The sequence below is a fragment of the Malaya genurostris genome, chromosome 2 (assembly GCF_030247185.1).
Source record: "Malaya genurostris strain Urasoe2022 chromosome 2, Malgen_1.1, whole genome shotgun sequence".
NCBI classification, from domain to species: domain Eukaryota; kingdom Metazoa; phylum Arthropoda; class Insecta; order Diptera; family Culicidae; genus Malaya; species Malaya genurostris.
Genome location: NC_080571.1, coordinates 308,426,463 through 308,443,376, shown reverse-complemented (window position 1 = coordinate 308,443,376; position 16,914 = coordinate 308,426,463). Strand labels below are relative to the sequence as shown.

The window sequence follows — 16,914 nt, the reverse complement described above, 5'->3', positions numbered from 1 at the left end:
CTGCTGTGATTAGGGTAACATAAAAATTCTACACCCCAGGTTCACCTCAATAAATGTAAGTAATTTCGAATTTTTATTACTTTTCGACAACCATTAAACTAAAAGCAAACACGGATTACGTCAACTTCATGCAGCAGAGATGGTTGATGCACATGCATGCTGTATGCATTCGTCGATTCACGTACAGACATGCGAAACGATGAAAGAATAGCAGACCAAGGCAGTGTTTCCTGGAAATCTGCAATTCATTCGCTTTAGTCGAAACCGCAGCAGCCATTGAATTTAACGACAGTTGAGTTTTAGGCGATAAGCAACTCTCTCAGCAGGCCGTTCAATTTTGTTGGTCTTTGAACGCTTGTTGAAAGACATATTGCACGAAATATTCGTTCAATTTGCTGGAACGGTTTGTTGTTGTTTCTTCTCTTGCAAAAATAGTGTGAAAATTAAGTGTTACCTTTACATAGAGAGAAAATTTGTTGTTATTCTACGTGAAGTAGAAGTATTGTGCAGGTATGTAGTGTTAGTTTAAAAACTAAGTGGAAAAAACTTCAGAAATTATGCAGTAAAACTAGTCCAACGGGGCTCCAACTCTTCATGTTAAAAATGGCTCAACAATGGACCTCTGTCTGCCGGGTTTGTTGAACGAAAACAATGGCATTTGGTTCAACGGTCTGTTTCAAAATCGGCAAACGAAGGTCCCGTGTTGGCCTCCCGTTGAACGATTGATTGGACTTTCATTGGACCAATGATCCAACGTATTGGACCAATGAAGGACCACCGTTGAACGAATGTTTTCCAATGCGTCGTTGACCATGGAAATTAACTTAGACTGTGACACTAAAAGATTTGATTTAAAGATTTGATTGAAGTAAACGATGATAAACAACTACGACAAATCGACATTTTGGTACAACTATTGAGTCTACAAATAAATATTTAGGGATTTTAACTAGAAGGCGGTGAAAGATATAAATACGTCTACTGTTTTGTATCCAACTCTAGGTCAAAACCCCTGGGCTTCGGAAGATGAGCCTAATGGTGCGTACCCGGCGCGATCCTTTGTTGGAGATGGGAAATTGAAGTGCTCTCTAGATCAATTGCGGATTGAATTTGAATGGAAGAACTTGAAATAGACAATTGATCGGTAGGAGGTTTCAAGCTAACCAACTTATAGCTGGAATTGGTTACCATTTCGAGTTAACTTGATACGGTTGGGAGGAATATTGATATTTCACATTTATCCTAAACTGGTGAATTTAGTTCGAAAAGGAGACATAATTATCCGGAATAAGGGTAAATCCATACCCTATGAACCGTAGAGGAATATTCAAACTTTTCCGATCCGTGCGGTATCGGTAAATATATTCTGCACATTGCGGTGATTTTGTCCGGCATGGTATCGTATCGAAACTGAGTCGGACAGGTGTAAATACACTCTCGAATCGGGGGGTTTGAATGAGCCTCGTTTTCTCTTTAACGTTTATAAAGATATCACCTCACATTTTTTTTTTAAACCCTCCACTCTCTCCCACACTAAAAGGCTCGCATTTGAGCCCCCTGGTAATGGGCACCATTTTCAGCCATTGGCAACAACAATTATAAAACAAATATTGAATTACTACTATACTATATCTAAAATGGCTGACATTTTCATTTCTGTGTTCCATATCAAAAGAAGCAGACCAATTATAATTATCATTACCATTTTTTAAAATATTTGTTGTATATATACTCTCAGATATATTCTCATGCGTAACATCGAAACAGATCAAAAACAATTATAGCAGATTAGAAAGGTTGTTAGTAGACCAAACTTTTCGATATTTAAGAACATTAAAGTAATAATCGTTTGCACCACTTCAGACATGGAAGACTATATAGGAAAGCAGGGTCTAGAGTAGACTATTTAGGAAAGCAGGGTCAATGCGAAATTTTCCAAAGTTCCACAAACGAAGACATTGGAACCGATAAAGCAGATGCTAGGATGACAAAATACTGAATTAATTGACAACACCGACGGACGTTTGATCGATACAGACGCAGGAACCAATGATTGACTGATTACCGGATGAAGCACATTTCCTGTCCAAGTGTCAAATTTTCTGGAACTTTCAATAGAAGATACTAATATCGTTCGTTGCAAATTGGTTGCTGTAAAGGAATCTGTCGCTTGAGTTACAAGCTATCCTATCGTCTCGATAGATGGAAACCTGTCATTTCGTCATTTCATGATACATACAGCGTTACTTGTATTCATTTGAGCACCATAGCCTAGTTCGTCCGGTATGGAAAGTGTGGAGTCTCATAACCTATACCCTCGGCCAGAGCCGCCTATAAAGGATCACAAACTCTAGCTCAAAACAGTATGTTTTTATGTGCCCAAGATTATGGTATTCTGTGTTTAAAATATCAAATTTTGTGCCACCAAAACATCATTTGCGAGGAACACTTTTTTTTGCTTTCTCTTTGTAAAAACAACATACAACAACAGAAAGTCATTGAATGTTATGCAAGGCACATGGACAGCCATTTCCATCAGTAAAAGCTTGCGAATAGTGAAAAACCGGCAATTTTAAGATTGAATTTTCAAGACTCTTTAAGAAAACCCTGAAAAACCAGAATGATGAATTAGAACATTTATTGGACAAAGACAGTTAACAAACGCAAGTGGGGCTCCTGCAATAATTAGTAGTGACTAAGCAAGCTGTTTTCTTGTGTCTTATTTCAAAATTTCAATTGAAAGTAAGAGCTAATGGAAGGCGATATTTTACTTGTGAATTCGATACCAACATGTGAAAAAAGCGCATGGATCCTTTCGCAAGTTACAAAAAACAATGCTCATTGCTTGGGTTTCCATTTACGCGATTGTATCTATTCGGTCTCTATCTGTATAATGTGTACATGAAAGTTATAGAGTCGAGCAATACGCACTAGGAGAAATGGGGTGAAACGCACCATACATTTCTCAGAAGTTATAAAATTTGTTGAAAGTCTATCGTGACAAGATATAATTACAAAATTTTGGTAGATATGGACATAAATAAAAGAAAGTAATAGCAATGTAATTGAGCAACTCGTGACACCAAAAGCACCGTTTGGTGTAGAATGGGAGCGTAAATCCTCCTAAAATGCATGTATAAAGTTGCCTGCGCATTTAACACAACCACAGTAACTAATGGAAAAAAGTACACCCTGTTAGTGTCTCCGTATAGTGGGAAATCTATGTTTATTTGATTTATGATATGGATTAATCATATCTGGAAGAATAAACAAAAACTAATTATGTCGTTATTATTTGTAATTTGTGGTGTTCGTGTTCTAAAGTTATAAAGACGATTTTAATTATGTACCATAGTAAACTTCTGTGCCAATCCATCGTTTTTTCTTATTTCAGTTTTAATGCAGATAATGTATTTGCAATTCAATTAAATAATCGTCAAACATATCGTCTCATCGTATTGTGTGGGGCAATACGCTTAGGAACTCGCTAGAAGATGCTTTATGGGAGTACCTTTTACCCCGTTGTTTCCGTGCGTTTTGCACGATTGTTTTGATGAATGTTGACCCTTTGCTTAAGATCATTCTGCCTCTATGTTCAAATACCTATGACTTCGCGTAATTTGAAATGTATATTTTAAGAGTTTTTCACGATCGGACACACATTCCAAAGGACTATTTTTAGGCGTTTCTAAAAATGAGAGATTTGATGTATTTTTTAATGCATACTGCAAGTTTTTGCTCGTAATTATGAGAAATGATGGTTAATGGAGATAGCCATGCATGAAACTTCACGTTTTATTTTCTATCATTGAAATACATAAACTTAGAGGGTGCGTTTTACCCATTCTTCCCTATATTTTGTAATACTCGAATGATATGCTCTAATCACACTTTACATTGTATTATGACAAGGGATAAAAATGAGTTTTGAACGACAGTCCCAAACATCGAAAACTCAGGTCATGCAGCTCCATCAATATCCACGGATCAAAGGTTTGTATTCGATGGAACTAGAAGAGTGGGACTAGAAAACCTCTGAAAAAATACAGGCGAATTTTGCAATTTAATCAGAAATACTACAATGGGATGTGTAATCTCACCCGCCATACAGCTCAGATTACGCTCTTTCTGAGTTATTGGTAACTTCTTACAAAAAATTGAAAATGGCAGCGATTTGTGGATTGACTAAAAGGTTTGAAAGATAATTCAGGAAATAACCCGTAATGTGAGCAAAAGTTGTAGAAAGCGTTGGATAGTAATTTGAATGAAATTCGTTGTAGTAGTTTTCTACGATACAATGATTTCGAAAAAAAACTTAAAATATACTTGTGACCAAGGATGGTTTTTATCGTATCAAAGAACGTTCAATCTTCACTCTTCACACGATTCAATCAGTGCCATCAAAGAGAAATGGAAAACATCGCAACAACAAACACCCGGCATGGCTCATTTAACATAGAATAGACACCAGTGCGAGAGTGAATTTCTCTCGATGACATTTCTGAGAATCAAAGGTTAGCACGCCGCTGTGGAGATCCTCTCTGAAGCAACAAACGGTCCCTTATTCTATGTTAATAATATAGACAAATCTGCAATACCCCTCAAACCAAATTATGTTATTTCTGCAGCATGCAATGTGTCATGATTGATTTTGTTTAATGCGTAAACGCACAATATTGCTAATTGGCAAGAAATCGATTTTATAGGAAAGTAATAACAATAATTGTAATCGTTTCATCATTTCTGCTTTTTGAAAGTTTCATTTACTTCAAAAATGATTACTCGTATGTTTTGAGACCCCGTTCGTTCCTTGATAGCACTTGAAAACATTTCCTGTATCTGTTTAATACTTTTTTTAATACAACTTTTATTTCGGCTCAATCGCTCTTCGGCTTCACGTGGCCGTATAACAAAAAAAAGAGATTTATTTTTATTGCTGGATCTCGTTGTCATCTTCTTTCTTGGCGGAGAGGCGTTTTTATTGCTATCCAGCAAATCAGGAGGAAGCAGTGGTTCGCTATTCACGCTCCCGTCCATTGGTTCGGTGTCACTGTTGTTGGTGGAACGATCGTTATTGCTTATATTTGTTTGGAGGTTGGGTGTGTTGTTAGCTGTAGTTGGTGTACCGTGTTCTGCATATTGAACAACTGGTTTCATTGAAGAGCAAGCTTCATAGCTGTTGATGGCTGTCTCCGATGTACTGGGTTTTTTTTTGGGGTTAGTGTGGAGGGAGCGCTGTTGTTCTGTGGTGCAGACGTCTTCTTGTCCAGTTTTTCACATGGCTTACCATAGTGAACAGCTTTTTGGCAATATTGACATGTGGTCATCAGGTTGTCATAGGTAACAAATGATTTGCACGGGATTCTTGTATCCTGAGCGAAAATCATATAAGCCCTTTTCAAGCGTATGCGCAACAAACGTACGCCATTTAGAATACCAGGGAAGAACTTCTTCCATTTTTCTTTTTCAATGGAGAGAATCTCTCCGTACTGAGACATAGTTACTGGTATGTTGTACTTGATATTTTCATGCTCCACATAGTGCACATTATTATTGTCTTTAGCAAAAGTAATTGCATCCAACTCTTTATAGAACTGGATATAAACGACATTATTTGTCTTATTGCATTGTGTTTGGTTCACTCATTTTGAGGTCGTTGTATTGTTCACCTACAGAATACTGTACTTGGTTTCTTCCGTCCCGAACGCAAGCGGTTTTGTTTTATCGACTGACTTGTATGAGATGTGAAAGCGAACTGGCGTTTGTTTAGTACTTGTAAATTATGTTTCAACAAACGGTAACTATTGATACTGGTTAAATTGATGACACTATTTTCGTATTTTGTTAACATCCTCACCGCCATTTTCACAATGCTTCCATGTAATTCTAATGCTTATTCTCGTTTCGCGATCCGATTCTATACAGGCAGTTGATAATTGCGATAGAATCATTTCACTATTGCCGCTTATTCTAACTATGTGCATATAACCTTTGTATAAGTTGTGTCTATGAAAATGTATGTGAATGTTCCACACAAGGGTTTTGAAATATTGCAACCTAGTATGAGAAACATCAAGATGAACCATCGATTCGATTTTCTGCGATAATTGTCAACTTGCGATTCTCTCTTGGCAAATTCCACACAGCAACGATCATTATCAGACTGTATATTTTTTCATGGGCCGTGAAATACTCAGAGTATGAAGTGGAGCGAAGAAATGTAGAAAAATTCTCTCGCGGTTCATGTATTGAGAGACTCGAGTTCTTATAGCATCTTCTACCGGATTGAAAATGTTGTATACAATATAGATAGCAATATAGCAGCTTCTGTCAAATTTTCGGCAATCACCAACACTGCTTGTGACTCAATATTATTAAAAGTCTACATGTGGAAACTTCGTAGTAATTGTTCATATTGTATTTTATAATTATTAGTATAGCCAAAAAATAGATTTTTGAGTACCTTAGAAGAATGCCTTAGTAAGCAAAAGTTCAAAAATTTTGTTTTCTAAATTATAATACTCGTATTTCGAACAGATACGTATTTCGTCTACACCTTCTTTAAGTAAGAGAGAAGTAGTCACTTTTACAGTTTCAATTAAGCAAAAGCAAAGGCGCTGCTAGAGTGCCTAAAACCAGAGTGACGACATCTCATCCGTAATGTTGGAAACAATTCAAAACATTTATGGGTTCAGTTCCGAATTTTCAAATTGCTAATCCTGAATTCGAAAAAAAATTGTCTGAACCCGTATATGACTTGAATCTTCACATGACTTGGAAATCTCGAACGATCATAATGACGAACCTAAACGAAAGAATCGTGTCATAAAAATGATACTTCTGCAAGACAGCTGACGGAAGAGCATTATAAAGTTTGAGGGTGTTAAACATGTGTCAAACATACCCCACCTTTAGGCAAGCGAGCAAACCTTTTTCCAGCTCTTGCATTTAAAACAGGTGTTAGATAATCTTTAAAAATCAATTATTGTAGACGCTCGAAAATCTCGGTCGGTCTTATAAAACATTATTCACAGAAAATTTCTTTCACTTTGAAAAAATCTAATTTGTGAAGATACTACAAAATACATATTATAAGTAAAACTACTCTAATATGTATTTAATTATCAGGTAAATTACTACTAATATGTATTTAATTATCAGGTTTAGAATACTAAAATTTTAAATATGATTAGTAAGAAATAGAATAGTGAATACAAGCTCGAGTATTGGTAAGATACAATACAGATGTTTATGTATATGAAATTGAATCCATTTGATGTAAACACAGCATTGCGGTGAGGTTTTTTTTTGTTTCTCCGAACAGAATTAGCCTTGAGGCCATGTGGAATCCGGCGACAGAAAATAAAATTGCCAAGAATAGATCAGATGAGCTTTTGCTTTTATACCGTAGTAGGCCTCAATTTCAGATGATTTTCTTTGTCATATTGTTCAAATGTATCAAATCTGGTTCCTCTATTCGACTAAGCTTTGTCGGAAGAAAATAATTTATTATTAGTTTTTTTCTTTGTTTATATTATTTTTCATCTTTCAAGACTATAATTGAAAGGTAAGTCATCTCTCGCCAAAATTTGTTAATATTCGCCCTTATTCTGAATAACGACGTATCGTTTTTTTGATCGTATTTCATTCGTATTCCTAATAACGTTAGCAAAATCAAAGGTAGCTAGGATTCGACCGAACCATATTCGATCGAAAAACCAATACGTCGTTATTCAGAATAAGGGCGATTATTATGTTAATAATATAGACAAATCTGCAATACCCCTCAAACCAAATTATGTTATTTCTGCAGCATGCAATGCGTCATGATTGATTTTGTTTAATGCGTAAACGCACAATATTGCTAATTGGCAAGAAATCGATTTTATAGGAAAGTAATAACAATAATTGTAATCGTTTCATCATTTCTGCTTTTTGAAAGTTTCATTTACTTCAAAAATGATTACTCGTATGTTTTGAGACCCCGTTCGTTCCTTGATAGCACTTGAAAACATTTCCTGTATCTGTTTAATACTTTTTTTAATACAACTTTTATTTCGGCTCAATCGCTCTTCGGCTTCACGTGGCCGTATAACAAAAAAAAGAGATTTATTTTTATTGCTGGATCTCGTTGTCATCTTCTTTCTTGGCGGAGAGGCGTTTTTATTGCTATCCAGCAAATCAGGAGGAAGCAGTGGTTCGCTATTCACGCTCCCGTCCATTGGTTCGGTGTCACTGTTGTTGGTGGAACGATCGTTATTGCTTATATTTGTTTGGAGGTTGGGTGTGTTGTTAGCTGTAGTTGGTGTACCGTGTTCTGCATATTGAACAACTGGTTTCATTGAAGAGCAAGCTTCATAGCTGTTGATGGCTGTCTCCGATGTACTGGGTTTTTTTTGGGGTTAGTGTGGAGGGAGCGCTGTTGTTCTGTGGTGCAGACGTCTTCTTGTCCAGTTTTTCACATGGCTTACCATAGTGAACAGCTTTTTGGCAATATTGACATGTGGTCATCAGGTTGTCATAGGTAACAAATGATTTGCACGGGATTCTTGTATCCTGAGCGAAAATCATATAAGCCCTTTTCAAGCGTATGCGCAACAAACGTACGCCATTTAGAATACCAGGGAAGAACTTCTTCCATTTTTCTTTTTCAATGGAGAGAATCTCTCCGTACTGAGACATAGTTACTGGTATGTTGTACTTGATATTTTCATGCTCCACATAGTGCACATTATTATTGTCTTTAGCAAAAGTAATTGCATCCAACTCTTTATAGAACTGGATATAAACGACATTATTTGTCTTATTGCATTGTGTTTGGTTCACTCATTTTGAGGTCGTTGTATTGTTCACCTACAGAATACTGTACTTGGTTTCTTCCGTCCCGAACGCAAGCGGTTTTGTTTTATCGACTGACTTGTATGAGATGTGAAAGCGAACTGGCGTTTGTTTAGTACTTGTAAATTATGTTTCAACAAACGGTAACTATTGATACTGGTTAAATTGATGACACTATTTTCGTATTTTGTTAACATCCTCACCGCCATTTTCACAATGCTTCCATGTAATTCTGATGTAGCATTCTGGTTCTTATATGAGGAAATTGTTTTGCCGCCAGAATAACTTTGGAGGTGAAATTAGAAAGCACCTATGCACCTCAAGTGCGTGGTTCAAATTTCAGTTTCATCCCTGTGATATCCTTAAAAATACTCTAAACCAAATCACCTATCTGTCAACATTTCCCCGCTGGATACTGTGGGTTGTGTCTCTTTTATCGCTTAATTCCACCAACTTTCAGTTCACTATGATGAACTCGAGTTTGATGATTGGGATCATCTATATTGGTGGGAAATCAAACGAGTGTGGCTTTTAAGGATCTTATTTTTATTATTACACTAGACGTTCAACGGTAACCTATGTCAGTACGACTCATTTTATTCCAACCAAAGACATCATATTACCAAGATATCCAGCTCTCACTTTTCCCGAACAAATCATTGGCAACAACATTTTTTGCAAGCATGGCGCCCTCAGGTGAGTCCGCATCGAATCTCGTACACAGAAGTAGGGGAGAAAAATGTCAAATTCGTGCGCGCCAAAATAGGAGCACTGCGCACCCATACAATTGACATGATATGTTGAATGTGACACCGCGATGGCGTTGCTGAACTGAATATTGATTTTGCTCCAAGCTGACAGGGTTTGTTCCAACCTAGATTTATGATGATCGATTTAGCAGCTTTTGAGAAATCGGCTTGATTTAAATGCTGGATCTGGATCTAAAACCCCTAAAGAGTATGCATCTACAAGATTACGTTAATTACTTCAGAACTGCAGAACCGGAACACCGATAAATTTAAATTTATAGTTTGTGAAGATTTCAGGTACTTTAGCAGTCGATCGGTTGAATTGAGAAAACTGGAACGAGCCAATGATAACTTCTTCAAACTAACAATTTTAAAGAAAATGAGAAAATGATATAAGAATCAGGTTCGAAACTGGTTTGAAAGTGGGCAGTTTGGGTAGAGCTGAATTGGGTTCAGTATCAAGCTAAAACGACACTAGATAACATATCTGCCGTCTGTATCGTAGAGCTTTAGCAGTGTGCCTTTAATTAATATATTAATAAACAAAAAAACATGTCGATATTGTTTTGTATAAGAATTTGATAAGCAATCTTAACCACAATAATAGCAAAAATTGAATCATTCGGTTATCTAAAGTTGTTTCATCATATTAATGGGATTATGGGATTATGACCGAAATATTGTGAAGCCTAGATATTACTGAATATGTCCTTGCCTATAATTTTAAGGAATTTCATGTGTTTTCAATTATGTATTCTTAGTCATGCGGTTAGCTTCTGAATTAAAAATAGATTTACTCGAGCATCAGTTACGCTATACCAATGCAAGCAAGCAATTGAAAGCGGCATTAACTGTAAATCAATCCAAGCACGTTTCTTTTACTACTTCAGAAGCAATATATTAGACAGACTCAAGCTGAGTAACAAGCAAAATCTCACGTGCGTGTGGAAGAAAGCCGTGACGATTCAGTATCGTCTTAAATCACTATTCAATTGAGTGTTATCTATTCGGTATCGATGCATGTGATCACAAAATCGACAAAAATACCTTCAAAATATTTCTTATTGTTTTGAAAAGGAAAATATTTCATAATTAGGCAACTACATCCCTATTCATAAACCACGGAGACCAACATGCAGTACTTCTCAAATCCCTTTAAAAATTATAAGCCAACTGGCTTCATAAATACGGTTGAATAAACTTTGTTACAGTACAGCTTTAATAAAGTTTCGACATGTCACATGTGTGATGGCCATTAATCTCAAATGTCTCAACCGAGTGAACGATAGCGAAGAAAAAGTATTTTATTTCCTTAAAGAATAGTTCCAATGAACGATTTTGCAGGATGGAAAAATATTGCTAGATCGAGTTCAGCCATCATCTACCTTTATCGAGTCCATCTTTCGTTGGCCCCACGGGCTAACTAACAAAACACCAACTGATTTATACATAGAACGCCCTGAAATTCCTGAATCTCATATTCGGAGTAAATTCAGTAGTTGATGTCAGACACAAGACCATTCATTTGAAGCTAAGTTTATGTAAAACCCGGGTTGGCGGTTCAATGCATAGGGCGCTGGTCTTACAAGCCAGTTGTCGTGTGTTCGAACCCCGACCTGGAAGGATTCTTAGTGTCAGTAGAATCCATAGTACTAGCCATGCAATGATTCTGTACACTAAGAATCGGCAGCGAAGTCTGTTGAAACAGAAAGTCCAAATTCCACAAAAGGATTTTGACTTATGTCAATCTATTGCTATCATCTCCGAACAAATATATTGAAAATTATTCCCAGAATTAGGTGCTTGAATGCTTGACGAATCGTTAAAACATTTCTTCGGAGTTATTCTTTGCACGTCTAAAGGATTAAACGCCTCAAATGTTAATCAAAATCATCCTAGATTCGTAACCAATTTTATTTCAATGATAGCAAAGCTACATATTTTAAAAAAGCAGCGCCAAGTGCCTCTCCCACTAACTCACCTCAAAGGATCCATCCTTGTCTATCTCAGCTATGCCAACAGTTTTTTTTCCACAGGTTCTCCTTATCTTGCTGCCGGATCAAGACTCCGGTAACACGGCTCAATTAATCAATATTGATTTGGTTGTTTTGGTACTGCCAAAATATACCACCCCGACAGTTGGGACCAGGAACACCACCTGTTGATAACAACAGATAATGTGCTTAACCTAATCAATTTGGGCGGGGGTTGCTGTTTTTTCCTGTTACACTGTTTGTGCTTCTTCCCACCAGGTAAGCAATTAGCTTTCTTTTTCGCGACTCTGCGCCACCGTTACACGCGATTTACATCAAATCACTTCTGTTTTCAACAGAACTAGGTACTTCCTATCACATGGTAGAGAAAGGAAAATTCAACACTTAGGATTACACTCAGCTGGCGTGCTCTCTCTCGATTTGGTAGATGAAATCACCGTTTCTTTTTGTACAATCAACATCCGGCGAGATAGTTCACTAGAATCACAATGCGCATAAAATCCAAAATCATTCCCCTCGATAGAAATGATTCATTAGCACAGTCTCTTATTATTGAACTTCCGTTTCCAACCGAATCAAATTATATCCACCGCTTCGGAAAGTCCAACCGTCTCAGCTGAACTTTTGCAACGCACTGAATACGACAAAGCCACCGCGCGACAAACAAAGCGCGATAGAAGTCGAGTGATGACAGCGGTGACTATAGTCGATGACGATGGTAACGAAATCGTTGTGCTACCAAGTTCACTCAATGTTTTTGCAACTATCGCTAGCATAGTGGTAAAAACAAACAGGACGTAAAAGCCAAGTCCTTCGTACGGATGCTGGTAATTTCCAACTTATCGAAGAGCTTAACCAATGTGCTTTATCAAATGCTCAACTTAGATCAATGCTAGACACTTTCTGCATTCACTGCAAATATAATTTCTCATCATTGCAGTAAGTTTTTTTTATCTTCGTGCCACTTGAACACACCTACATACTAAACGAAAATTTTTATGTCAATATTAGACACTCTCAATCAATCGCAGTAGTTGCTCAATAAACGGAACAACCGGTAGCACACTATAAATTACAAAACGTTTCATGTTGCAGAATATGTAACCATATTTGACATCAGAACCGGATTTCCTATGGATTGACGGCAGAAATCCAAATAAAACGTTGCGAAATCATTCAAAATTGGTCTCATAGTGATGCAAATTCAACATACAATTGGACGGTTAGACATCAAATAAAAACTAACACTGTGTAACTAAACGTTTTTGTTTACTTCTTACTGACTTGTCTGACTCATTAAGTAATAGAAATTATGCTGAAAATATCTATTGAGTCGAAGTTCGAACTGTAAGAACAAGTTATACGATAGAAATCAGGATCATGACAAGCTACTTGAAAAAAGCGCTGAAAATATGTTCTGCTGAAATATTTCAGCCAGGGATGCCAGGCCATGTTTTCAAACATTGCAGAAAGATCTTTTAAGGTTTGGTATATTTTATAGATTTGCACAACGACAACCGAATTAAAAAAATGTGTAATTTTTGATGTGGAACACATCTTTATTTTCTATATAGGGGTGCAAATTAGAAACTCAAAGAAAAATACAAGTAGAAATGTGGTCAGGTTTTAAACAATTACTGCTCAGAATATTTTGTATCAATTATTAATATTATTTCATTATTTGATTGGAAATATTTCTAAGATTCGATTTGAATGTATCAATGATTGGTCAATCGTATCGTCAATGTATCGTTCTGATTGGTCAATCGATGCAAAAGCGGAACTGTTGTAAGCACGCGAAGCTATAAATATTAGCAAAATTATAGCTAACGTTTCAGTCCTACAGGTAGCATGCTAGAGGTAGGTTTTTGCTAGACAGCAAGACAAAAAGTGCCATTAAAATACTTTTTTAAGCTTCAATTGGTATGCTCTGATCTCATGCAAGATCGGATGAAATTCCATGTTATGTCGTTTCGTCTGAGAAATTGACAACTACCCCAGGGTAAATTTTGAGTGCATAAGTTTGTATTCTCACACAGAAAATAAAACTATTTGTTTTTACGTCTTTTTACTTAATTTTGAGTTGTGTTGAATCTTTACTTTCATTCGCTCTCCATTGTTGTCAAAATACAAAGAGCAAAATCATTCAACAACGAGAGTTTCGTTCAATAAGCTAAAATTAGGTTAACCGCTTTCAACATGAAAGTGAGTTAATAGAACTCAATCGCAGAGCAAAATAACTTACTAGTGAGTAGATATCACTCACTGCTCAGTATAATTTTTTCATGTGTTTTATGAAAACTATTTAGAGCCACTTTACTTTAAATTCGGACTGAACCCCGAAGTTAAGTGCAAAATACTCGAAATTAGGTAGTTCTAAGGTCCCACGTAGAGCATATTTCGCAGCAAACAATGTTACATGGGAGATGGTTAATAGAACTAGAGATGTCAAGTAAAAATTTCAGATGTATGTTATCGATTTAGTGAGCAGAGAAAAATATAGACCACGGTGCACTGAAAATAATTTGCACGTTAGCATCATGTGCAAAGCAATTGAACTATCGCTACTCGTAGAACACATGAAATTCATGAAAATATACACTTAACTGATAAAATGAGTATAAAAACTTTTGATATTTAGTGGAAATCATGGTACATTCATCTGAAATGCATATCAAAACAATAAGATAGGGTAACAGAGGTATTTTGGCCCACTTTAGGATTGATTTTATTTTGGCCCACTTTGAATAAATATCCACCAAATGTTGTAATATCTTTGAAAAACCCTTCCGCAATGGGTAATTTAATGTGATTAGCTTCAAATTTATGCAACATCGGTTACTTAACATCGATAAAATCCGATAAAATCGATAAAGTTTGTTAGGTGGGCCAAAATATATGAAGTGGCCAAAATACCTCTGGTACCCTATATTGTTACCTCTAAATGAATTTCATGCGATGAATTTCATACGCATGATAATTTGTTTCCCACATAGATTTCAATTGAAACACAGTTGACCGAATCAATTGTTTTGCACATGCATTTGTGCTGTACTCATTTCCACTAGAAAGTAAAGTTTTTAACACATGCAATTCGATTCAATAGCAAAACACATTTCATCCAAAGAAAAAACACATTGAAGCTAAAAGAGAAAAAAATCAAATCTTGCATCTTAGTGAATTTGCACATGCAATCTTCAAACAAATCGCTTTGGCTATGTGTTGCAATGAAAAAGCATATTAAATTGAAGTGCTGTTTATATATGAATCGATCGTGCACATTTTTATCAGTGTAGGTTGAAATGGGAAAATCTAACATGTCAGATAAATCTGAAACATTGGCAACTCTGCACAAGGCAGTAGAAGCACAAACAAAACAACCATAACCTTCAAAACATATTCATCTTGCTTTCCAGGCGTTTCTATTATTTTTAAAGGTTTTTCTTATAAATTCACCGGAAATCAATTGATTGAACATTTGTAAGTGAGAACAAAATTTTTATTCATTGAAAGAATGGGGTTAGGAAACAAAATTTGTTACATTTATCGTTTCATCAACTGTTCGGTATTTGATCCCTCCTAACCCCTTTTTCAGCGTTTCTCGTCGCATTTGTAGTTTAAAAACAGAACTTTTGAACGAACACTCCAGAAAGTTCATGGGTTGCCTTGGTTATAACAAACTCTTTATCTGTTCGATATAGATTAACTGAGAAATAATGGCAGAACTGGACAAGATCGAAGTTCGCGATATAACTCGAATTGAACGCATCGGTGCTCATTCGCACATCCGAGGCCTAGGTTTGGACGATGTCCTGGAAGCTCGTGCCGTATCGCAGGGAATGGTGGGCCAGAAGGAGGCTCGGCGTGCTGCTGGAATAGTAGTACAAATGGTGCGTGAAGGAAAAATTGCCGGTCGATGTATTTTACTCGCAGGAGAGCCTAGTACGGGGAAGACTGCCATAGCCGTTGGAATGGCACAGGTAAACACTATCGTATTTGCTATAATTAGAGAACGCAATAGTATCGTGACTTTCTAGGCACTAGGAAACGAGACTCCTTTCACCAGCATGTCTGGTTCGGAAATCTATTCACTGGAAATGAACAAAACTGAGGCGCTTTGTCAGGCATTACGTAAAAGCATTGGGGTTCGGATTAAGGAAGAAACCGAAGTAATAGAAGGCGAAGTTGTGGAGATTCAGATTGATAGACCGGCAACCGGAACGGGACAGAAAGTTGGTAAAGTGACCATTAAAACAACAGATATGGAAACTAATTACGATTTGGGTAACAAGATAATCGAATGCTTTATGAAAGAGAAAATTCAAGCCGGAGACGTCATTGTTATCGACAAAGCGTCCGGTAAAGTTAGTAAACTGGGACGAAGTTTTACCAGGGCAAGAGATTACGATGCTACCGGAACACAAACAAGATTTGTGCAGTGTCCGGAGGGAGAGCTCCAGAAAAGAAAGGAAGTGGTACATACGGTGTCATTGCATGAGATTGACGTAATAAATAGCAGAACTCATGGGTTTTTGGCACTGTTCTCTGGTGATACTGGTGAAATCAAGCAGGAAGTACGCGATCAGATAAACAGCAAAGTTATGGAATGGCGCGAAGAAAGCAAAGCAGAAATCAATCCCGGAGTGCTATTCATTGACGAGGCTCACATGTTGGACATTGAATGCTTTTCGTACCTCAACCGGGCTTTGGAAGGCGAAATGGCCCCAATAGTTGTTATGGCTACTAACCGCGGTATCACCAAGATTCGTGGCACGAACTATCGCAGTCCACATGGGATTCCGATCGATTTGTTAGACAGGATGATAATTATTAGAACCGTTCCTTATACTGCAAAGGAAATCAAAGATATTTTAAAGATTCGTTGTGAAGAAGAAGATTGCCAAATAAAAGACGATGCTTTGATGGTACTGGGTCGTATCGCCACCGAGACGAGTCTACGGTACGCCATTCAATCTATTACAACAGCTCACTTGGTCAGTAAACGACGCAAAGCAGCAGAGATCACAGTGGAAGATATAAGAAAAGTGTATTCATTGTTTTTGGACGAGAAACGCTCCAGTCAGATCATGAAAGAATATCAAGATGAGTACATGTTCTACGACGAAGAATTGGCAAAATCAGAACAAGCCATGGAGACGAGTTAAGTACTCAATCAAGTAGAGAGTTGAACGTTCATGATAAATTCCATAATTAATTAATCTTACGAATGCTTATCAAACTAATTGCTTAATGACACGAAGATCAGTTCAACAAGTCAATAAAAAAAAACCTGCTGAATTAACAATTGGTTTTTAATATCCGAAAGAAACACT

At 36.8% G+C, this 16,914-nt stretch overlaps 2 protein-coding genes across 3 annotated transcripts in view; one reads left to right on the top strand and one right to left on the bottom strand.

Annotated features, from left to right (window-relative positions):
- The window catches only part of LOC131431019 (facilitated trehalose transporter Tret1-like), a 60,779-nt gene extending 48,464 nt beyond the window's left edge, over positions 1-12,315 (bottom strand). The window contains exon 1 of the mRNA XM_058596419.1: positions 11,569-12,315. Within this exon, the coding sequence (XP_058452402.1) occupies positions 11,569-11,582 (14 nt within the window). The 5' untranslated portion in view covers positions 11,583-12,315. The remainder of the gene's footprint in view (positions 1-11,568) is intronic.
- LOC131431020 (ruvB-like helicase 2) lies at positions 296-16,871 on the top strand. 2 transcript variants are annotated; one of them, XM_058596426.1, is made up of 3 exons: positions 296-510; positions 15,283-15,561; positions 15,619-16,871. In XM_058596426.1, the coding sequence occupies exons 2-3, from the start codon at positions 15,298-15,300 to the stop codon at positions 16,744-16,746; spliced, it is 1,392 nt and encodes a 463-aa protein (XP_058452409.1). In that variant the 5' UTR covers positions 296-510; positions 15,283-15,297; the 3' UTR covers positions 16,747-16,871. The 2 variants fall into 2 exon arrangements, with proteins under 2 accessions (XP_058452409.1, XP_058452408.1); XM_058596425.1 differs by lacking the exon at positions 296-510 and adding an exon at positions 14,923-15,061.
- The last annotated feature ends 43 nt before the right edge of the window (positions 16,872-16,914 follow it).

Coding starts and splice junctions, on each gene's coding strand:
- LOC131431020 (XM_058596426.1), top strand. CDS start 15,298: ATGGCAGAACTGGACAAGATCGAAGTTCGCGATATAACTCGAATTGAA. Junction 15,562..15,618: donor TAGCCGTTGGAATGGCACAG/GTAAACACTATC, acceptor GTGACTTTCTAG/GCACTAGGAAACGAGACTCC.